This window comes from Hemicordylus capensis, chromosome 4 (assembly GCF_027244095.1).
Source record: "Hemicordylus capensis ecotype Gifberg chromosome 4, rHemCap1.1.pri, whole genome shotgun sequence".
In the NCBI taxonomy this organism is placed as follows: domain Eukaryota; kingdom Metazoa; phylum Chordata; class Lepidosauria; order Squamata; family Cordylidae; genus Hemicordylus; species Hemicordylus capensis.
In genome coordinates, this window is record NC_069660.1 from 70,095,241 (window position 1) to 70,118,447 (window position 23,207).

Below are 23,207 nucleotides of genomic sequence, written 5' to 3' on the forward strand. Positions count from 1 at the left end.
CAGCATCCTGTTTCACAGAGTGGCCCACCAGATGGCACTGGAAACCTACAGGTAGGAGTTGAGGGCATGCCCTCTCTCCTGCTGTTACTCCCCTGCAACTGGTACTCAGAGGCCTCCTGCCTCTGAGGCTGGAGGTGATCTATAGCCCTCTGACTAGTAGCCATTGATAAACCTGCCCTCCAAGTCCACCTTCTCACCTTCACAGAGTAGGCCAGGGAGATTGTGACAGCCAGGGGCAAGCCCTCAGGCACGGCCACCACAAGCACAGTGACACCAATGATGAAGAACTTGACAAAATACTGGATGTAGATGGGGGTGCACTCAGCCAGCCATTGCTTTTTCTGAACCCCAAATGTGTCGATCACAAAATACAGCACCAAGATAACGACTGTGATGGCTGACATGATCAGTCCTGAGGAGGAGGAGGAAGAGGCAAAAAAGAAGCTGGGTGAGGCGGGTAGACCTCCTGCAGACCCCAGGACTGCACCACAGAACAGAACTGTGGGAGGGGAGGCTGCAGGCTGGGATTAAGGCATACCAGTTAAGAGCTTAATGGGAGATCCTGAGGACTCAAACAGGTGAGTAAAGAGAACTGGAAAATACCAAATAGCAACATTCAACTGATTTAGTCTGTATCGTTAGTTTCATTCCCTCTTTTGTTTTTGAAGCTGTAACTCAGGATTTTTTTAAAAAGACGGAGGTTGGCAAGATTGGGGGGGCATTCTCTTAGTCAGTTTGACTAACTGGGTTTGAGCTAGAGTTTTCATTGGTGATCACTGAGTAAAACACCCGTGCCTTTTTCCTCCTCTAAAATTGCTCTAAGACCAGTAATGTCAAACTTACTTGCTGATTTGCTTGTGTTACCTTTCAGTGTGCCCAGCTAGAGAAAGTCAACTGCTGGGAAGCAACGTGATCAGAAGAACTACCAGTGAGTTTCATATGGGTACCTTTCCCTGGCAGCAGCTTGCTGAGCTCACATGCTCAAAAGGCTGCTGTACCAGTGCACTGAGCAGGTGAGTAGCAGGCGTGGGGTGAGGGGCATTGTCTGCTTGGAATGGCGGGTGGCCGGGGAAGCATGTGCCTGCCATTATAGGAATACTCTGCCTTCCAATCTGCCCCGCCCTGCCCTCCCACAGCCTCCACTGGCTCTTCCAAGTGTGCCTAAAGACTTAGCTAAATGGTACATGCAAATGTTTGTAATCACATCCCAAAGCCTTTTTTTTTAAAAGAGAGAGAGAGAGAGAGAGAGAGAGAGAGAGAGGCAGGCAGAGCTTTGGGAAGGGGAGATCTGGAGAAGCAGTAGTCAGGCACAAGGGTTAACCACAAACACTGTGCTTTTGCAATCCAAATTGCCCCTCCTGAAATGGCTATTCTCTAACATATATATATTTTAGAGAAAAGCCATTTCAGTTGCATACATTTCCCCTAAATGAACAGGCTTAAGCAACACCATATGACATTATCTTGTGCATAATGGGAAGGGTAAAGAGGAATCGTAGGCAACCACACTTTTAAAGAACAAGCTGCCAAGTCAGACAGTCAGTTCGTCTGGCCCAGAATTGTCAACTCTGGTTGGCAATGGCTTTCCAGGGGCAAAGCTTTATTTTCAGCTCCGTTGCCCAAGTTCCTTTGGCTGCAGATGGTTAGGTTGAACGTAGAGTCTTCAGTGCACAAAGCATGTGGTAGAGTACATGTTCTGCATGCAGAAGGTTCCAGATTCAAAACACTGGGGTCTCTAGTGTCAGCCATCTCAGAGAGCAGATTTGGGAAAGACCCCTGCCTGAGGACTTGGAGAGCTGCGGCCAGACAGACAGTACAAGGCCAGATAGACCAGTATAAAGCAGGTTCATATAAAACAGATGGGCACCCCAGGAGCACTCGGATGGGCTAAGCCAAATCCGGAAACCCCCCCCCCCAATGTGAGTGGAATTATACCCAAGTTCTGTGATTCTTAATCTGGGTCTAAGAGAAGCTAATCTAACCACCAGGGAAGAGCCCTTGTAGAAAGATGCTGAACAGCCAAACACTGCTCTATCAACACACTCACCTGCTTTTCCAATCTGAACTGCCAAGCGGGTGAGCTTCCCTTGCAACACTGACTTCTCCTTCTTTGGGACCTTCACCTTCTTCTTCTCCTTCTCCTCATTTTCCACCCCTTCTTGGCTTTTCAGTGGCTGGATCTCCAGGGCAACACCATCCTGAGTTTTTGCTGGATCCAAGGTGAAACAAACAACAGGTCAGGGGGAAGAATGGCAAGAAAGCACTTTAGACGCAACAGAAAGAGAAGGAAAGATGGCGGAGAGGGAAAGAGAAAATCCCAGTGCACAGGAACCCCAACAGCACACACGGAGACTTGGTGATATGGAAACCTAGACAGTCCAGGGAATCCTGCTCCACATCCGTCTGGAGCAGATGACTGAAGCAGCTTGTGAAAATCCCGCCCCCTCAAGCAAATCGATTGTAACCATTCAGTTGACTACACCTGAAAGGAAGGACAGCCTTGATAGGAAGGCACAGGAGGAGGCACACCTCTGGGGATCTATTTCCCAGCTCTGCTTGCTGCATGTCCCTGTGCAAGGCATCTCCTCCATTAGCATTGCTGTCAGATGGAGTTACCAGTACTTACCTCTCTGAAGTAGCAAGATGGAGGGGTGCAGAACCTAATCTGTGAATAGCTACTACATCCAACCAGACTCCCATGGCATTGCTAAAGCTAGTGCTTTGTTTCTAGGCAGAGGCCACTACTGGCTGTCTTAGAGGCAGGTGCAAGCATCCTGGTTCAACAACCAGGATGCACTTTGTAGACCTGCTTAGACAAATGGAGAAAACAAGAGAGAACTTCTGTCCAGTCTTTGCAATGAACTAAAGTGGGAGGACTTAATAACTCAAAGAGATCTATAAGCTATGCAAATTTCTTGATTTATGAATACTTGGAAGTAATGAACTCCTTTTTAAAAAAACACAACAAATAAGGTTAGCACTTATTTTATGATGCAGCAAAAAAAATCCAACACCTGGTCTTGTTTTATTTGGAAATGCTTTCCACTTATCAAACATCTTGCATGACATATCTTTAATGCCAATGGGAGCTGGTGTTTTCCAAGGTGCATAAACATTGGTGGGGGGTGGGGTAGCAGGAAGGGGAAGGTTAATTACTGGAGTGGATGGGGGCAAACCAGATGAAACTTAATCCAGATAAGACAGAAGTGCTCTGGGTTGGTAAAACTGAACATCTGAGTAGTGAGGTAAATCTGGTCTTGGGCAGGGTCACACTCCCTCTGAAAGACAAACTTCGCAGCTTGTGGCTGTTTCTGGACCCGATGCTGTCCTTGGAGGCACAGGTGGCGGCGATGTGCAGAGGTGCTTTTTACCAGCTACGGCTGGTAAGCCAGCTGCAACCCTACTTGGAGAAGTTGGACCTGACCTCAGTCACTCATGCTTTGGTAACAATCAGATTGGATTACTGCAATGTGCTCTAAGAGGGGCTGCCCTTGAAGATGGTTTGGAAGCTTCCACTCGTCCAGAACGCTGCTGCAAGGAAGCTCGTGGACGCAAGTTGCTTCAAGAGTGTCACACCCCTCCTGTAGCAGCTTCATTGGTTACCAGTCAACTTCTGGGCTAGATTCAAGGTGCGGGTCTTGACCTTTAAAGCTCTACATGGCTTGGGGCAGGGTACTTGTCAGATCACATTGACCCATATGAACCTGCCAGAGCCCTTCACTTGGCAACTCAGGCCCTGCTCATAGCTCTGCCACTAACGGAGATCCAACTGGTGAGTACTGGAGACAGGGCGTTTTCTGTTGCGGCCACTTGGCTTTGAAAGTGGCTGTTGCAGCCACTTGGCTTTGAAGCTCCCTGAACAGCTTCACCATGCTCCCTCCCTCAGTATTCTTGAAAAAACAATTAAACACATATCTTTTATAAGAGGTTTTTCAATGTTTTTATCCGGTTTTTAAAAGTTTTTTAGTTCTCCATTTTTAGCTTTTTATTAATAACTTTTCATTCAAAACTATTAAAATTTGTAATTTTCAATGCTGTTTTAGCCTGGTTTTTTTTAACTTGTTTAACTTTATTAATCTTTTATTAACATGGTATCTATTTTATTAAAGTTGTGAGCCACCCCAATCAGTAGTGTACTGGAGGAGCGGGGTATAAATATTTTAAATAATAAAATAATTATAATTATAATGATGAGGGGGGCAAGGCCTGAGTCAATTAATGAGAAGTGAGTCTGTTACTCCATTTCCTTCCCCACTCCCACTGGTTCTGTGACCCAGCCCATATTATCTTCGGAACCTCTACAAAATACAGGAGGAAGCTCCACAACTGGTGCATATCAGCATAACTGCAGCAATCTACACCATCTCCCAGAGGCGAGGATTCAGTCCCTAAAGCCCCCTCTAATAAACAAGAGGTTTTACAAAGCCAAAGGCTGCAAGCTTTTGTGCTATGTGTTTCTTCTCATCTCTTGTTTACTGATCATTGGACATTTGTAAGCACAGAGAAGCATTTGGTACACAGACGGCAATATAGATCTTACATCAAAAGCAAACATGAGGTGCCACTTCTTCCCAAAGTGGCATGGGTTCAGAAGGACGTGTGAGTGGCTGCTTTGTAACTGATCTGCACAGTTAGGAATTAAGGGCATGACAGGGAGTGGTGGGGAGAATCAATCCCAAAATAACCCAAGAGTTCAGACCAGAAGAAGGGCAAACTCAAAACTGCTGAGAAAAGGAAGAGAAAGAGAAAGGTGAAGGTGTGGGAGGGAGAACAGACAGGTGCAGAAATGGGCTTCCTCACCATAGCCTGGAAAGAACAGGGGTGAAACATATCAGAGAATAGACACTCACTTTGAGTCAAAAGGCCATGAGAAGAACAGAGTGCAATGACCACGCATGCCAGACCCACCGCAGAGGTCTGATAAACAAGTTCAGTTTTGGAGGTAGGGGTGTGGAGAGACAAGAATCTATGTGGGCTTGGGCAAGGATGTGACTAGCCCAGTTATACAAAGTTAAAACAGGATGGCACCCACAGTGCAAGTAGTCCGATAGCTTAATTTAAAACAGCCTCGCAGACTTAACTGTGGAAAGATAAATATGTCTTGGGCTCCCTTTAAAGCCCTTTCTGATTGTTTTTCATCCTGTGCCTGCTAGTCTATCCCTTCTTGAGGAAGAAATTTGCATGTATGAAACTTGAAAAGAAGAGAGGCCTCTCCGAGTGCACCAGCCCTGAAACGCAGTCCTCAGCTAGCAGAGGGTGCTGTGGCACCAGATATAGCTGCCCAGCAAGGACAGAGGCCCAGTGGAGCAAAAGAGCAGGGTGGGGGGTTAGCACTGCGGTAATCATTACACCCTCTTCCAGAACAACAAGGCGAGATTCTCGCCATAGCGACAAAGAGCACAGACTCATGGGAAGAAGGAAGGAGGAATGCTCAGTAGTTAGTGTGGTGCTGGTTCAAAGGATGGAGAGGCTGGTTACCTTTGTTGCGATTTTCAGGGGCTCCTGGTTTTTTACCTGTTCAGACAAAGAGAGAAAGGGTGGAGCACTGAGCACACGGTTCTTGACATCGATGTCCCTGCTGGTGAGGACACCCGTATGCGGGGGCTCAGTGCTCTCTTGGGAAGGCTGCCAGACATGGGAGGAAAGCTATGCATGACACAGCTGCCATCTGGGTTGAGCACCATTGCAATGGGGCTGGAGAAGTTCAACATCCCTCCCTACTAAACGTCATTGCAAATCCCCATCGTCCAACTTGGCCTTCACTCTATTGGAAGCAGCAAGTAGCTACAGAAACAAACACTGATTTGAATGAATCGAGTGGTAGTCCTGGAACTGTCAGAGGGGCTAAGTTTGGGTTCAGCTCCTAGACTGTGTCACGGACATATTATGTCACATTTGTCTTTGAGCCTCAGTTCCAAACAGAGGTTCTAATCTGGAGGTTCTCAGACTCCATCATTCCAAGCCTCCCTAAACCAATATTTCAGGTAAACGTTTGGACCACCTTTAGTATAGTGAAGCCTCTTTACCACTGGAAACCTTGGACCACTTAGATTCCACAGTGGCTACCAAATAAGAAATGACCTCTCTTTTCCTCAGAAATGGGATCTTTGTATAGCAGAAATTTCCCTACAACTCTTCTTGGGATTGGGGTCTGAATTTTATTTTGTAAGTTATGGTTAAAATCTAATCCTCTATGCAAGCCAGTTCATGAACAGTGCTAAATGAAATGTGCAATTCAAGTTCATATATGCCATAGCCATTTAAGTCCAGTGATGTACACATCCCTAAAGATCAGAAAGATCTGTCTACGCTAGCAAAAACACCTGGGTCTGCCATAGATTTCAGTCTGATGTCCTTAGCTGACCTCAGAGTGAACTTTGGCAAGGAGACTTTTGCCATGTAAAAAAGGCTGTATCCTTTTAGTTGGGAGTCAGTAATCTCAAATGAACCCCCTGCTAACTGGGCAACAAGGCACCTTTTAAAGTGGTGGCACTCTCATATTTAGCCAGGGGAGAGCACCTGTCCCTATTCAGACCAGCAGCACGTAACTGCAGGGGCTGTTGCTTTGTGCTTCTTTTTAGAAAGGGCATCATCTTTTCTTTCTTTTGCAATATAAACTGCTTTGAAAACCTACCTCTATACTCATCCACACATCCCATGCAACTCAAAAGAGATTTACACATATGTGACTAGAAGCAGTGTTGCAACCAGAGTGAGGCAAGAAGGGGAGCAGCTACCTTGATATTGATGCTTTAATTTTACATTGTGCAAGTTTCTTTCTCTTTTTGCCCAAAGGTGGGTGGGGGAGAGGAAGACACCTTAACAGCTTTCATTATGCAGCGGGGACACATATGGAATAGATTGATCATAATTTGGAAACGAAAAAGTCATCTGCTTAACTACATCAGTCTAACTGATTGTTTCAATTCAGCCGTTCTGGTATGCACTGGGCGACAGGGGTGGGGGTGGGAATTGCAATATGCACCGGGCAGTCTGTTAGGACTGCTCTGGTCACTTCAGTGCCTGGACGTTCTGCATACATAGTGATTCCAGGCATGAGGGAGAACAGGAGAACCTGTTTCTGCAGAGCTGTGTGTTTATGCACAGGAGCTCCACAAAGCCCTGGATGATGGCTAATCCATCTTGCATCCGGAAAGCAACAAACTAACAGTGTAGCTTTGTTAAGCAAGTTGCTCCTATTATGACTATTTCAATTTTCTCCAGTTTTGCATTTAAACAAAAAACAGGATGGAGAGACAATTGGTTGCCTTCCACGCACCAACCTGACTTTCCAACCCCAAATCTCTTCAAGACTTTCAAGTAATTTTATTTTTAGTCCTAGATAACAAGAGGAAAAATTCCCTGGAGAGACAGGATCAACTCCATCTGACTACTAGGGAAACGCACCGCTATTTCTCCATTCACTCTGCCTCAGCCTCTTTAATGCTTCTGACAAGAGCTGTCTGTTAGCATTGTTTCAGGAGACATGGTGCTGGAGATCTGATCATCTGGTCGCTTATACTTATCCCTGGGTGGCTTTGCCAGGATGGATTTCAAGTACAGATACCTCTTCTGCTAACTGTGAGCAAATCGAACCTGTGGGAAGGGTTCTGCTTTTGTAAACCACATTCCAACAGTCTCCTTTCCCAGTCTTCAGTGAGAAAATATCAAAGCCTTGTTTGGAAACTAAAGCAACTGTGTGATACTTGGTGAGAATTAGCATAGCTTATGTCACTGAGAGCTAACAGAGTCCAGCACATACTGTTGGACTGGCCCAGGTTCAAATTGGCTGCTTTGCCCTAAACCTGACTCTAAAGACTCTAAAGACCCTGTTGCTCAGTTTGAGTTTATTATAACCATGTATAATAAAGAGTATAAGGGCTCCTTGGAGGAAGAGCAGGATATAAAAAATAAAATAAAATAAAATAAATGGGAATAAGGGTAACATACCTCACAAAGGTGTTCTGGGGCTGAATGAGTTGAGGACTGTAAAATTAAATATCTACAGAAAGAAATATACTACTAGTTCCTGATCGTGCTTGAGCAATCATGTCGTGCTAGTGTAAGGATGTGGTGCCAGCCAGATGTGCTAAGCCAGGAGCTTGTGTTCCCAAATAGGGTTTTGTGGGTGTTTTTTTTTGCAAAAAAATAAAAATAAAAATTCTTTTGCACATTTCATCAAAAATAAAAAGTATAGGAAAAAGTATTGCATTGCCACAAAAATGTTTGCACTTCCACAGCAAGGTGCCTCTTGTTGTGAAACAGTTTCCTTGCACAAGTTTTACAACTTTGAACATTTCCACAACTTCATACAATAACGTGACTTGCTTGCATTAGGGCCATTTTGTTCGTTGTACCAGTGTAGTGTTAGTCTGAACGCTGGCCATGGATTTTAGTAATAACATGGTCTCTCTAATGGACCATGGGAAGCTCTCTGCACTAGCTATAAATCAGGGGAGGTAGGAAGAACAGAACTCTCCCTGATGGCGCAATGGTAAAACTGCCGCCCTGTAACCAGAAGGTTACAAGTTCGATCCTGACCAGGGGCTCAAGGTTGACTCAGCCTTCCATCCTTCCGAGGTCGGTAAAATGAGTACCCAGAATGTTGGGGGCAATATGCTAAATCATTGTAAACCGCTTAGAGAGCTCCGGCTATAGAGTGGTATATAAATGTAAGTGCTATTGCTATTGCTAAACAAGACCTCTCTCGCATTCAGACTGACCAAGGATGATGCCAAGGATAAAGACATCCTGTTATTTTCTTCAACTTCAGTCAGTTATGCAGAGGCATCTTATTTCCAGATTTTTATTTTATTTCAAGGAGGAGAAATATATACTTGCTGGTGAAATCTTTGGGCTAAAGGGCTTTGTGGATCATTTTAGTCATGGGCCAACTTCTCTTTAGGGACTCAAGGAATATAAGCAGCCTCTTGCTGAATCAGACAAAGGGTCCAATAGTCCAGTCTCCTGGAGACTTGCCCCCTTTGCTAAGCAGGGTCTACCCTGGTTTGCATTTGGATGAGTGACTACATGTAAGCACTACCTGCTATCAGATCTTCCCCTTAGGGGCTGGGGTGATAGCCCAGTGCTAGAGTATCTGCTTGCATGCAGGAGGCCTCAGGTTCACTCCTTGGCATCTCCAGGTAGGGCTGGGAGAGACTCTTGCCTGAAACCCTGGAGAGCTGCTGCCTGTCAATGGAGACAATACTGAGCTAGATGGACCAATGGTCTGACTTGGTATAAGGCATAGGAGCTTCCTATGTTCCTGTGTTGCAGCAGTGATTCACCAGATGCCCTTGGGAAGCACACAAACAGGGAGTGAAAGCACCTTTCTTCCTTGTTGCTGGTCCCTAGCACCTGGTACTCAGAGGTAATGCTAGACTGGCTAACAAGCACTAATAGACCTTTCCTCCATATCCTTTTCAAAAGCCATTTATGTTACTAGAAGGAAGTGGCTCAGAGGAGTAAATCTGTACACTGTTTCCAAATCCAGCTTACGGGGCAGCTGCTGAGGAATTCTGTCTTCCCTTCCTATTTTTCACCTAGCTGAACTGCAGTTGCATCTGCATCATGAAAGATTATGCAGATGCACCATTCCTTAAATTGGTAGACCTGTACTGATTATATCTTGAGCTTATAACATCAGATGTTGAGCATCTCCTCCTCCTAAGGCTCAAAGGTCTCCATTCAGACACTCACACTAAGGGGAGCATGTGCTCCATTCCAGCAACCAAGTGTCAATACAACTAAGGATACCTCAGAAGAGACTTCCCACAGAGAGCCTGGCGCCTGTATCTTCTTACCTTTCTTGATCTTCTTCTCCTCATCCCCTTCTCCAGCTCCCAAAAGAGTGAAAATGATTCCAGTTTGTGAGTTGATACCCACAGCCGAGACCAACATTCGACCAGAGCCCTCCATCACGTGAGTACCTAGTAAAAGGGGCAGGCAGAGAGGACAAAACAGGAACCACAACAACTGGATAAAGTTGAATTCATTCCACAAAGGGGCTCAGATGAAATCTCATTTCTAGGTCACAGGTTCATGGGACTATCCACAGCCCCACTGCTTGTATGAAGCTCCTCCGTCTGCTGGCTTCCCCAATCATTTTAATGGATGGGGCAGCATGGCACATCCAAAAGAAGCATATGCAGAGAACTGCCCCTCACTTAAGATATAGGAGAGCTCTTGCAAATGTGGGCTCCATGTGCAAAGTGGAGCCCACATATCCTTAAACAATAGCTGGCTACAGGCAATTCAGATACTGAACCATCTTTATATTCTCCTTCAATAGATCCTCATGCACAATAGATCCTTCAGTAGATTCTCATGCACAAGTCAGAGATCAGGCAGGCTATGAAGTCTGAACTATTTCTTTGGTCTGCCAATTTAGCATCATACTTTGGCAAACATTTAGGGTGCATACTGGGTCTGAAAACAGGTAGAGGAAGTTTGCTATGCTGGAAGTACTAGGCTTGGCATAAAACACTTCATTTCTCAAAATGGAAGAGAATACCTGCTTACCTTGTCCTGGAGTACCACAAAACAGCTTCTCTGTGACATAAGAACTCCAGGCATCTCCTCTAAGAACAGTCACCAGGAAGTTTTTCACATGGGGCCAAGGGCGTATCTAGGGGTAGGGCAGGCAGGGCACGTGCCCCGGGCGCCACTTGAAGGGGGGCGCCATTTTGTAAAATTATTTTTTTAAAAAAATGGCTGCCAAAAACAAAATGGCACCGTGCATGCTCAAATGGCCTCTGTGAGGCTCTAGGTCATGCCAGGCTTTGCAGAGGCCATTTGAGCATGCACGGTGGCCATTTTGTTTTCAGTGGCCTTAAAAAAAAAAAAAGATTACAGTGGTCCCTCGACTTACGAAGCACTCGACATCCGAATGTTTCGACATACGAACGACAAAAAATACCGGAAGTCGTTGCCGGTTTAGATGCGGCTTCCTCGACCTATGAATTTTTAGATGCGGTTTCCTCGACTTACGAGTGTTCCAGACCTCCGTGGATGCGCTTTTCGACTTACGAAAATTCCGACCTACGAACGTGCGTTCGGATCGGATTATCTTCGTAAGTCGAGGGACCACTGTATTTTTAAAAACGGCCACTGCACATGCTCAAATGGTCCCTGCGAGGCCCTAGAGGCCAGCGGGGTGAGGGGGAATCTTTGCAAACCCTCCCAGCCTTTAGGAAGCCCCCCAAAGAGGCTATGGGTAAAAATAATAATAATAAAAATATAATATAAGACACTGTACACATATTCAGATTGGCACTATGTACAGAGAATCAGGGCTTGTGAATACTGAGCTGACGCTTAGGAGCTAGGATTGTATTCATTTGCTCTTACTTTGCTTCTTGTGATAAGTGAGTTAAATGTGATGTCTTGCTAATATGGCTATTAATGGTGAGTTTGTCTTTGAATCAGTGTGAAACCCTTAATATTAAGGCCCACTGGGAGTTTCTTGCTCTCTTTCTCTCATTTTAACTGTCTTTCTGAAAGACTAGAATATATTCCAAGCAGTGACACAGTTTACTCTGCATATCCTTTAATTATTTACAGAGTATCTGGGAAAAGTCAAATTCTCCATTGATTTTTAAAACTTATGTAATGGTGATGCTACAATGCATAGCAGAGAATTAGACAGGCACTTCTGTTTAGTTTTCCAAGTACATCTCCACATAGTATTTGGGTATTTCATGAGCCCCCACATACTAAAATTTGTAGTTTTCCAGCATTTTTTGGTCTGGCTAAGTCCACTGCTAAATAGTTTTTGAAATATTAAAAGATTAACGAGCTTGACTTGTATTTTTCAGGTTATATTATGGTAAAGTTATCTGAAAGATGGGTGTCAGATGCTTGGACAGGGGGCGCAATTTCAGTGTTTGCCCTAGGCGCTATTGCCCCTAGATACACCTCTGCATGGGGCTTTTAAAGCCCTTTAACTTGCATCTCCTCCTGAATGGAGGGGGTATGTTCACATATCAGCTAGATTTACCCTGAAGTCCCTGTGAGTTATTGGGGAGCAGTTCACACACAATTTGGGGTTTTCATTGTGCATTAGAGTGTAACCCGATTTATATCCAGGGTAAAAAAATCCACTATTTGTATTGTTTTGGGGGGACAATTTCGAGTTCACAGTAAAGCCTCCCTGTAAACTCGCAGTAAAACCTATTGTTTGTAAAAGTCCCAGGGTGTGGTCTATTACAGTGGTTCCCAACCACAGGTGCACAAACCTTGGGGGTATTTGTAAGGCTTGTTGGAGGTACTCAGAACTCTCTTGCCTCCCGCACTCACTGACTAGTGATTAGGCAGCTCAGTTGCCATTGATCAGAAGACCTGGCTATTACAGTCACAGGCTTACATCCAGATTCAGTTACTCATGAAAAGTGCTATTGAAGTTAGTGAAATGAGTTTACTTGTCCCATTAATTTCAATTGAAGTAATCATGAGTAACTTGGTCTGGATGTAAGCCAATGACTGTAATCGTCTGTCTCATAACTGTAACGTTTAAGTGTGTGTACGTGTGTGTACACACACACTAAACATCTTGATGGGGCACCTGAGCTGAAGGTTTCAGACAGAAGGGGTACACTTTAAAAAAAAAAGTCTAAAACCCCCTAGATCTGATGCCCGCAGAGAAAACAACTCCACCCTAAGACCAACAGGCTTGAGCTGAACTTCCTCTTCCTAACATGCTAAGAGCTCAGAGCTGAAGATCATGGTTGGCATGCTTGCTTACCAGAAAGCAGCATGGGGTCTTTATCCAGGGACTTCTTCACTTGGTCTGACTCTCCAGTCAGAGAGCTTTCATCAATTTTCAGATCATTGCCTTGGATCAGGATCCCATCTGTTGGCAACAAGTCCCCTGGAAGAAGCAGAAATCATCAGAGTTTGCAGCTATTCTCTACTAAATGCAAGGCTCATTCATCTTCTGTGTTTTTCAAGTTCAGTTCAAATGAAGGGTAGATTTCTTTTTCTCAAGGACATATTTGCAGTTTCACAGGCAGGTTATGTGGTTGGTGTGACTATGGGAGAGGAGAAATCAGGTTCCACAGAGACAAAAACATGATGTTGTTTTTTTAAAAGCAGGTTAACAATCAGGAGGTGCAAACTGAATGGGGGGGAAATCTGATTTTGGGGGGTCTTTGTGGGGGGGCGTGTCTGGCATTGCATCTAACTGGCAAGTGACTAAACTGCTAGATTCTTCACAGTGCAAACTTTGGCACAGCTGCTCTCTCAACTACTAGATGAGGGATTTAGACCACTAGACCAGCCACAATAAATTGGCCGGGGATAATGGGAGTTGTAATTCAACAACAGCTGGAATGCCAAGGTTGCCTATCTCTGCATTAGACCTTCCTATCCTGCTAATCCACCCATATTCCCATCAGTACCCCTGACCAGTCTGTTCTCCACAATCTATCACACACCCATTAGCCTTCTGCTCGATTACTTATTGCGATGTGCGCACGTGTGCCCGGTACTTCCGGCCACTTCCGGCTGAAGGGGGGGGGGAAGGGGCGGCAGGGAGGTACACTGCAGCCCCAAAGGCTTTTACCGACACCGAGCGCTGGCAGGGGGTTGGGGGAGGTGGAGGTGCACCTTCCCCCACCCTTAAAGTGAGACCCCCACTCCCTCGAGCCACCCCTGCCTGGTTCCGTGCACATCCCTAACTGCTACCAGTCCCTGCTACTGTCACAGCAGCCAGTCCTACCCATCCACCTTTATCCTTAGAAGAAAGGCTCTCTGGTGGAGACAGGATATTTGCACTGCCAATGCAGACAATTCACATAGCTTGGTCAAGACCTTTCATATAGTTTTGGTTAACAACGGCCAAAAACAGAAACCGAGTGGCTGCACTAATCTTTGTGAATCACACAACTTTTAAACACAGTGACCATACAGCGAAGAAACAAACCATCAGACCAGTTACCATCTTCCACTCACCGTATTTGATCTGAGCAATGTCTCCCACTACAATTTCAGCCACGGGGATTTGAATAACTTGCCCCTTGCGGATGACCGTGAACTTCTGCTCCTGTTCAATGCGGCTTTGGAGGCCCCGGAACTGCTTCTCTTTGCTCCAGTCATTGAAGGCTGTGACCAGGACAACGATAATGACTGAGAACAGGATGGCTGCCCCTTCAATCCATCCAGCCTGAGCCTCGCCTTCATCCTCTCCACCACCTGATGCTTGCCCACACTCTGCCATGGGATGCAAGAGAGAGAGAGGATGGTTTTCAATGGTTTTACTTGTATAGCCCTCCCTGCCACTTGATTCGTGGAGCACTTCACAAAGTACAAACAGCACTATTGTTCCAGACACTTATATATAATACTTGCTATATGCCCACCATTATGATGGGTAGGTAGAATGTTCTCCTGATCACTGATGAAGAGCAAGAGAGGATCAGAGCTATACCTGGATTTTGTGGTGAGCCCCCTTGAGGAGAACAGTGTATCAGACGCACAGAGTGACCAAGGGACAAAAGGGAGGAATTTTTAGATTAATCATTCATTTTTAAAAAGCCATACAAATATAATTAAAACAAACTTACAAACATATTAAAGGTTTTTAATAACCTTTCAAAAGATCCCAGATCTTATCAAACCAAGATCTAATTGGAGGATTTTTGTTCTTCCAGTTCCTTGCATGCAGTAGCTCCTTTTTTCCTGGTGACCAGACCCTGTATTTCACCTTCACCTCAGCAATTCCAAATAACACTTGCTCAAACAATTGGCATTACTACCCCCCCCCAGCACCACACACAAATGCCCACAAACCATGAGAAAAACAATGTCCTTCTCCATAAATGTCACTCTCCATAATTGGTATGAAAAGTTAGCCTGTTCTCACAGCACCAGTTGTTCTAGCAGCAAACTGAAAAACCTGCTTCTCCAGTAGTCTCCTCTTTCTCAAAGTATGCACACCAATTCAATTAGGCTGACTGCACACATGGGGCTGAACCAGAGGTTCTCCTGAGCTGCCGCTGCCTCGTGTATGTGTGCGCGCCTTACATCCAGTCTCCGTAACAATATGCCAAGACTGGGCCTCTCTTACAAACCCACCAATCACAGCATATCCTGCCTTACTTGCAACACAGAACCAGAATCCGTAACAGAGAGGCTATTCACATGAGTGTGCAAAACCAGGCTAAGGGAGCCCAGCCCAATTTTGAATGCTCATGTGAACCACCGGGATCACATCCAATCCTGGTGGCTACACAGTGGCAAACCCACCTAAGAAGCCTCCTTCTAAAATGAGGTTAAGGGATCGAGCGCAAAAAAACTTAAGGTTAAGGGAGCGAGCGCATGCGAAGAAACTTCATTTTTTGCACAGTACATTATTTGGACTCCTGGGGGTGGGACAGCAGACCCCCCAGAGCTGCCGGGAGAGACATCACTCATGTGAGCGGGCGATCCACCTGCCCAGAAAAGAACAGGAGATATTCTGCGGGGAAGGTAGGCTAAACCCACCGTCCCCACAGACCGCCCTGGAGCTCTTCTCACCAATTGTGAGAAGAGCTCCTTAGATTTGAAGTGAGGGACAGATGTCTGGCTCTGTGACTCTAGAAGGGCAGGATGTGCTGAGAATGGTGGGTTTGTATGACACGCCCAGTCTCCATATAGCATTACTGAGACCAGGAGCAGAGCTCCTGCACGCAGATGGGACTGCAGAAGGTCACAGCAACCTCAGCTTTGGCACTATGTGTGAAGCTGTCCTTAGTCGAATGCTTACAGTTTTCCCTCACTGGAGGGAGAAAGGCATGCACTGATCCCAGAAGTGGTCAGTACAGGCAGGATGGAGGTAGGTGGCAGTAACCTGCTGGTAACCCCGGCCACTGCACTCTGCTTTGCCTTACCCACTGCAGGGTTAACCCCTGGCGCATGGGCTGGTTATTCACCCAGTTCTCCAACCAGGCAAATAACCAGGAAGCACGGCTGGGGTTATTGCTGCAGTGGGGAAGAAAAGGTAGAGTGTGGTGGCTGGGCTGGGGAAAGGGGGAACCTGTGGCTCATTGACTGCCCCCACCCCCACCCCCGGTCCTGCCCATTCTGTCCACTACTGACTGATCCTAGGTAAACTGTTCTATGTTACCACTTGCCACAGAACCAGGAATGGGCATCACAAAACAGGAGTAAGAAATTCTGATCCCAACTCTGGAAACTGAGCACCTTTTGGGTAAAAGAAAACCTATACTATATACCCTTCTCCTCTCACGACACTACAGAAATCTGGTCTTCCCGTATTCTTCAGCAACACTTGGATTTCTCACCATGCCCATAGAGTATCCATTAAACTTCATGTAGATCTTTATTTGGTGTGTTGAGGTGTCATAAGTTAGTCACATTCCAGTTTAAGTTGAGCTAGCCCATCCACACCCCACCATTTGTCTTGTTTGGGTGCTTTAAGGAGCAGGAGAAGAATGAGTGACAGAGAAAAATGGGTATCTAGATACACCAGAGGACAGGACTGTGTGGAGTCTTTAATAATTGTGTACAAGATAATATCAGCAGGTGCACCCTTCCTGACTCCCGCACAAGTCCTCCTTTGCATCTAAAAAAAGGAGAAAGATGATATAAAATAAAATAAAAAATTAAAAGGAATCCCATCTTGTAGGTTGCAGTTAAAAGTAGGCCCTGGGGTCTGAAATGACTGAAAAGTAGCCAACAAGACAGAACTATAGCACTAGAAGACAGGCTAAGAATAATGACCCTGGACATAGACCAGCAAAAACATGGCCACAGATAGCAGCCAAGAGCTACTGTCCTATCCCAAGGGTGCACCATGGCCAGCATTGCTACTTTTGCTGCAGAGAAATTCCTCTGCAGCAAAAGGTCAGAGCTACTGTTGGAGAAAAAGGAATGGAATTGAGACTATATTCTTACTCTCCTGGATGGTGGTTACTAGAAACATGGCCCATGCCTCTCTCTGAGCTCCTGTTAAAAACATGCCTTTCACATTTGAGAAAATAAAAGAGGCATCAAGTGCAAGCAGACAGAAAGAATATCAAGTTTCACAGTCATTAGGACTACGTGAATTCCAGTGGTCCCTGTGTAACTTGATGTCATCGACCCAGATTAAAGAATATTTATTTGAAACAATTAAGATAGCCATAATAACCAAGACAAAGATCCTGAGCAGAGGCTATATGTCTTTTGAGAGGAACAACTGCTTATTTAAGGGGGCAGGAAAAACTTCCTGGCTGTTTGCTAAAAATAGCACATTGTTGGAACTTGGCCCATTTCCTTTAAAACAAACATATAAAACTGTCTTATACCAACATTTGTACATCTAAGCCTGTACTCTGACTGGCAGCAGCTCTCCAAGGTCTCAGGCAGAGCTGTACTTCTAGTCCCCTGCTAACTGAGATGCCAGAGATTCAGCCTGGGGCCTTCTGCATACAAGCATTTGCTCTACTACTATGTGCTATGGCACCATCATATTTATACAAAGGTAAGTCATAGCTACGAGGGAAAAGCACAGGGCACTGTCTACTGGAATTTCTTCTATCCCATGGAAGCGTACAGAAAAGCACAGAAGAAAAAGCTGCCCCTACACTGAGCGAGTGTAACAACCTCACCTCCCCCACACAGTTTCAATGCATATTAAATCCGTTGCAACTGTTTTTCTTCCTTCAAACCATCTGTATTTTACAAAGTCTTTTCAGTATGTTGCATTTGCATTCTTCTCTTTCATCCTTCCTCCAAGGTGTAAGTAGGATCTCTGGCTTAGCTTTAGAAACGGAACTATTACTGAGCTTTAGAAATGGAGCGGCATCAAATGCCTTCCATACATTCTGAAATCCTGCTGTCTCTTACTTTTGATGGTCTGTTTAAACAGGAGCCACTTTATTTACTCAGTCATTTATAAGTTTTTATACCAGCCTTCAATGTTCCCAGGGCAGTTTACAAAACAAAAAATAAACACACTAAAATCAAGCCACACAATATAAAACAATTCCAAACAATGATGAAAACAGCAGTTAAAACAACTTTAAAAGTCTGGGACAATAAAACATTTTTGCCTAGAGCTGAAAGACAACAGCCGCCTCACTGGGGAGAGAATTCCAAGGCAAGGGCACTACAGAAGATGGCCTTCTGCTCTGCCCAGTCACCATCTCTCTCCTTTCAGATGGTGAGGGCACACAGGAACATAGGAAGCTACCATATACCGAGTCAGACCATTGGTCCATCCAGCTCATTATTGTCTACATAGACTGGCAGCGGCTTCTCCAAGGTTGCAGGCAGGGATCTCTCTCAGCCCTATCTTGGAGAAGCCAGGGAGGGAACGTGGAACCCTCTGCATGTAAGGATGCAGATGCTCGTCCCAGAGCAGCTCCATCCCCTAAGAGGAAGATCTTACAGTGCTCACACATGTAGTCTCCCATTCATACACAACAAGGGCACACCCTGCTTAGCAAAGAGGACAAGTCATGCTTGCTACCACAGGACCAGCTCTCCTCCAGCTGGTCCTCCAGTTGAGGCCCTCCTCCATATAGAGGAGGGCCTCAGATGAAGACCTCAGTGCACAGACAAGCTGATGTGGGTTCATGTTGCTTGGTAAAGAATTGCACTTATTTATTGGGTCTTTTGGGCCATTGTGTCTGAGGATGATGGGAGATGTAGTCTAACAACATCTGGGGACCCAAGGTTAGGAACCATTGTCCTAGATCATGAAAGCTGTATATTCACACATGCATGTACTTGATTTCTCTGCACTTGATTACTGATGGTCCAGTGAAAAATAAACTATTTGCAATCTCAGAAGATGTGGAGATTTTATCTGTGGTATGTGTAATGGCCCATTCACTTGCTTGCATATATATCACTTGCAGAGTATAACATCATGAACCAGCCGCAAGATCATAAGGTCAAAAGGCACAAGAAGCTATCAGATCAACATCATCTCACAAGGCAGAACAGTGGCTCATGCTTGCTTTGAGAAAGCAAGCAAAACCATTCTTGTGTGACCTGCTTTCAATATTCCTTAGGATTGGGATTTTAGCTGGGTTATCCTTGTCCAGTGGTTTGGAAGGTTCTCTATTTTAAATGTTTTTACCTGTTTTATGTGTACTGTATTACAGTGTTGGAAGTCATTCTAATCTTAAAATAGGTAAGATATAAATAAAATGAACCATCCACGTGTCAGAAGCAGTGTCAAAAAATGACAGCAGATGCCTAAACGGCTCACGGCTAGGTAGCTCACACAAGTAATCAGAGAGGTGAGACAGAAACTCACCAAGGTCACTAGCGAATCCAGTCTGGAAATCTATCTCATGCCCAGATATGACACGTGGCAGTTAATCAGTATGCAATTTGACAATGGGTGTATTTGTTTTTTATATTTAGATTATTTATGTATTTAAATAATTTTACCCCAATTCTTCAATCAAAACTGTAGTCAAGTAGTAAGCAAGCAAGCAAGCAAGCAAGCAAGCAAGCAAAATCCTTTATTACAGTCTTTGACCAGATGTAAATTAAAACAAATACAAAAATAAAACACTCTAAAATATACCCTAAAAACTAGAAAAACTATTTTAACAGCCAATATCAAATAAGAAATATGCAAAATAATAATCTGTCTCGATCTCCTATGTATTCTAGTTTTTCTTGGTAGAGGGTCACCTTGGCCCAGAATTTAGAATTTATTTTGATAAGGTGTACCCAAAGTGTGAGCAAACTCTGTGCCCAAAATCTACATCAGCAACAGACTATTTCTAGTTGTGACAGCCTGGAACGCCTCAGGAAAAGGAGGCAAACAGGTAGGGATGTAAACCAGTGATTTGTTGAGGACACCTGCTTCACAGCTAGGGAAACAGAAACAAGACATATTTTAAAAGGGGGAGGGTGGACAAGGGGTGTCCTTTCAGATGACATGATTTTAAATGGCTTCAGCTAATGAAATGTAATTAATTTTGAGTGTCTTTATTATGCACCAGAGCCCCTTAAGCAGCATATGAAAGGAGCCTTATTATGATCATGGCTGTGTGAATTCCAATTGCCTACATGTTCATCATGCCAGGGCTGTCCTTAGGGGATGGCAAGCAGGGCGACCGCCCCGGGCCCCACTCTTTTAACCCCCATTAGAATCAACTGGAAAGGGGCCTCTGCTCTGGCTGATTTGCCCCAGGCCCAGCACCCCACCAGGGCTCTCTAAGGACAGCCCTGCATCATGCAAGCACAGATTCTTGTCCCTGACCTACAATTTGGAATCTGGGGAGTTTCAAGGGAAGCTCTCCAGAGTTAAACCCCTTCCTTTCTCTATTATTATGTAGGGCGGAAGAAGTGGCCTGATTGTTACTGGAGACATATCGCATGCAGAAGAGGAGAGAATGATTGCTATATCCCCAATCTGCAGAGATAATATCTTTCCTAGACAATGATTAGCTATTCTCTGATCAGCTTCCATTCATCTGTGAGCCTGATGGATGTTGCCACAGGCTTAGTGCAAAGCTTTTTCAAATGCCTACAGAGGTTCATCTACACAGCAGGCAGTAGCAGATGCAATTATAAGCATATTAGCTGGTTAAGGTAAGCTTGATGCAAGAAGCAGCTTGCTGAGCTTAAAGGGCCACACTGGAAACTTATCTTGAGCCACAGGTTATGACTAGTTTTCAGATTTTATTCATGCAGAGGTAAATTATGATGACAGACATCAGCCCACTACTCTTAGGCAAGCCTGATTCTCAGGTGTATCTTCAGACACCCAAGAAGACTCTAATCTAAAGCCCCTCATTTGGCTCAAATTAGGAAGACTCAGTCAGGGGCATAGCAGGAGGAAAGGGGGCCTGTGTTCCCGTGAAGGGATTGCTCCCCACTCCCCATGTATGCGTGCATACTCAAACGCGTGCCAATCCCCACTCGGAGCCGGCCCGATGGAAGGAGGATGGGTGCAGGGCAAATGGCCGAAGGAGGCGACTGACAGCACACAGTCCCGCTGGCCGGGCTCTGCTCATGCTCTTCCCTTCAGCTGGGCTTGAGTCTTGGCCAACGGAAGGGGGGTGGTGGTGCCAGGTGAGTGGGAGTTGCTCTTGGCCAATGGGAGGAGGGTGCCCACATGCACATCCTCCTTTCATCTGTCATCCTGTGGAGGGAGAGAGGCTGAAGGAAGCCAGCAGCAGTGGCTCTAGCTGGCTGCTGCTGCCAGCTACACTGAGAGCCCCAGTCAGGGGAAGCGGAGAGCTTGGCGGCTGTTCTCAGAGGTTCTGCAGCTCCCGCAAGCAGGGCAGATGGCCTGGACTCAGAGGTGGGGATTGTAGACATAATGTGCTCCCTTCTGCACTCCTGCAGGGTAGATATTAAGTGCCACTCCCAAGTGCCACTAGTGGAGTGAACCTGCCCATGCAGGTCAAAGGAGGTAGAAATGATACAGCATGTTCTGTTTTACTGCCCATTTTATAAGGACTCCTGTACAAGGTACATCACCCCTCTATTGTCAAGGTATCCTGACAGACCAGAGGAATTTTATACAAATTTATTGCTTTCAGCTATAAACCACTCAGTAACCTGTATGGTAGCTAAATTTTGTGTAGCACCGGTGAAAACACAGCAACAAATGACTCAGCCATGATCCAGTTGTTTGTAACATTCTTATTTTGCCACTGTTCTTAAACTATGTATTTGATCTTTGATCGAAATAAAGATTGATTCGATTCAAGCATTGGCCCTCCTCCCTGATCATGTAAATCCTACTTTATTTTTCTTCTAAGATTTCATTAGGTATTCAAGCCTAGTAAAATCAAGCCTACTTTCATAGCCATAAGGACTAGAACCTCTGCTAAAATACAAAAAAAACCCACACATGATGAAAGTCGAGATTCTCAGAAGTATGTTGCATTCTGGGTCAAATACCAAATTTTATGCAAGCATGGAATACAGGAGAACCTCGTTAATTGTGGGTTCGGTATCCATGGTTTCACGTATCTGTGATTGGGTAATGAACACCCATGTAAAAGGGTTAAACCTGCATATCCACGGGTTGGGGGTGGCCGGAAAAGACCTTGGAGGTCCATTTGGCCTCCATTTTTACTTCAAGAGCCATTTTATGGCTCATTTCTTTCTTAAAAATGAAAAAAACCAAAAAACACCCCACACAATTTTTGGCCTTTGCGGGGCACTGAGGGACTGCTAGGGACCCCACGGAGCATGGTAGGGCATTTTGCTGGTCCTTTTGTTGTATTTGGGGGCTGTTTTTCAGCCATTTTTTAAAAAAAACATGGGGGCAACAATGCAATTTTCGGCTGATTTTCAGCCAATCCCCCCGCCCTGGAACCTAACCCCGTGATTCCATTGCCCCATTTACTTGGTATTCATGGTTTCAGTATCCGTGGCACTAGCTGGGAATGGAACCCCCACGAATATCGAGATTTTCCTGTACACACAACTCCACAGCTGATCTCATGTCTACAACTGCTGAGAGAGAAGGGATTACATACTGGAGTCATTCACACAACCTACTGGGCGGGTGGGAGGAAAGGCTTCCCAAGCCTTCCCTTCCCTTCAGACAATCATTGTTTTCCTGGTGGGAGCATGCTCCGCGCTCCCACATGATCAACCCTGTTCTGCACAGTGTGGAGCAGGGCGGATCACTCTGAGGCGAGGCTGGGACTCATTGTGCCAACCCCTGGAAATCCTACAATTGTGGGAATCCCCCCAACAACAGGCGGACACCCGCCAGTGTTGCAGCACCAGATGAAAGCAGCCTGCGCTGACACACAGTCAGGTAAAGGAGGTTAAGGGAGCACTCCCTCCTTTAACTTCATTTAAGAGAGGACTCCCCAGGTGGGTTTGCCACTGAGAGTTGTGTGCCTTCCGGCAGTTCTCACACAGGCAGCAAAGCTCGGGCTTGGTTGCCTTAGCCTAGTCTTGGCTGCTTGTACTGGTTATGCCATTGTTTATGCCAAGAATGAGAGCTGACTTTGGTATTTGTGAGCAGATGAATATCCCTTCTCATCAGATAATTTTAGATGTTAGTCTGGGAGCATAGGGTAGAAAAAGACCTGTTTCGTGGCAAAATTTGTGCAAAATGTATATGTATTTACCTGAATCTAAGATGAACCTCTTAGATTAGATGAATCCAATCACTGAATCAGTGATTCAGCCCAGCCCAAACTGCTCTTATTATTTAAAAGTGCTTTCTTGCATCAATAAGTAAGATTTACTTGCATCTCTGGGCTTGCCTAGAGATGCAAGTGTTGGGT

The 23,207-nt window shown here is 45.3% G+C and overlaps 1 protein-coding gene across 8 annotated transcripts in view; it reads right to left on the reverse strand.

Annotated features, from left to right (window-relative positions):
- Positions 1–23,207, reverse strand: part of ATP2B4 (ATPase plasma membrane Ca2+ transporting 4) — a 234,218-nt gene that overhangs the window by 53,992 nt on the left and 157,019 nt on the right. For 6 of the 8 annotated variants that reach the window (XM_053250139.1, XM_053250132.1, XM_053250134.1 and 3 more), the window contains exons 4-9: positions 13,951–14,208; positions 12,743–12,868; positions 9,804–9,929; positions 5,479–5,514; positions 2,048–2,209; positions 198–412 (exon numbers count right to left, since the gene is read on the reverse strand). In XM_053250139.1, the coding sequence (XP_053106114.1) occupies positions 198–412; positions 2,048–2,209; positions 5,479–5,514; positions 9,804–9,929; positions 12,743–12,868; positions 13,951–14,208 (923 nt within the window). The remainder of the gene's footprint in view (positions 1–197; positions 413–2,047; positions 2,210–5,478; positions 5,515–9,803; positions 9,930–12,742; positions 12,869–13,950; positions 14,209–23,207) is intronic. The other 2 variants (XM_053250136.1, XM_053250138.1) reach the window with 1 other exon arrangement.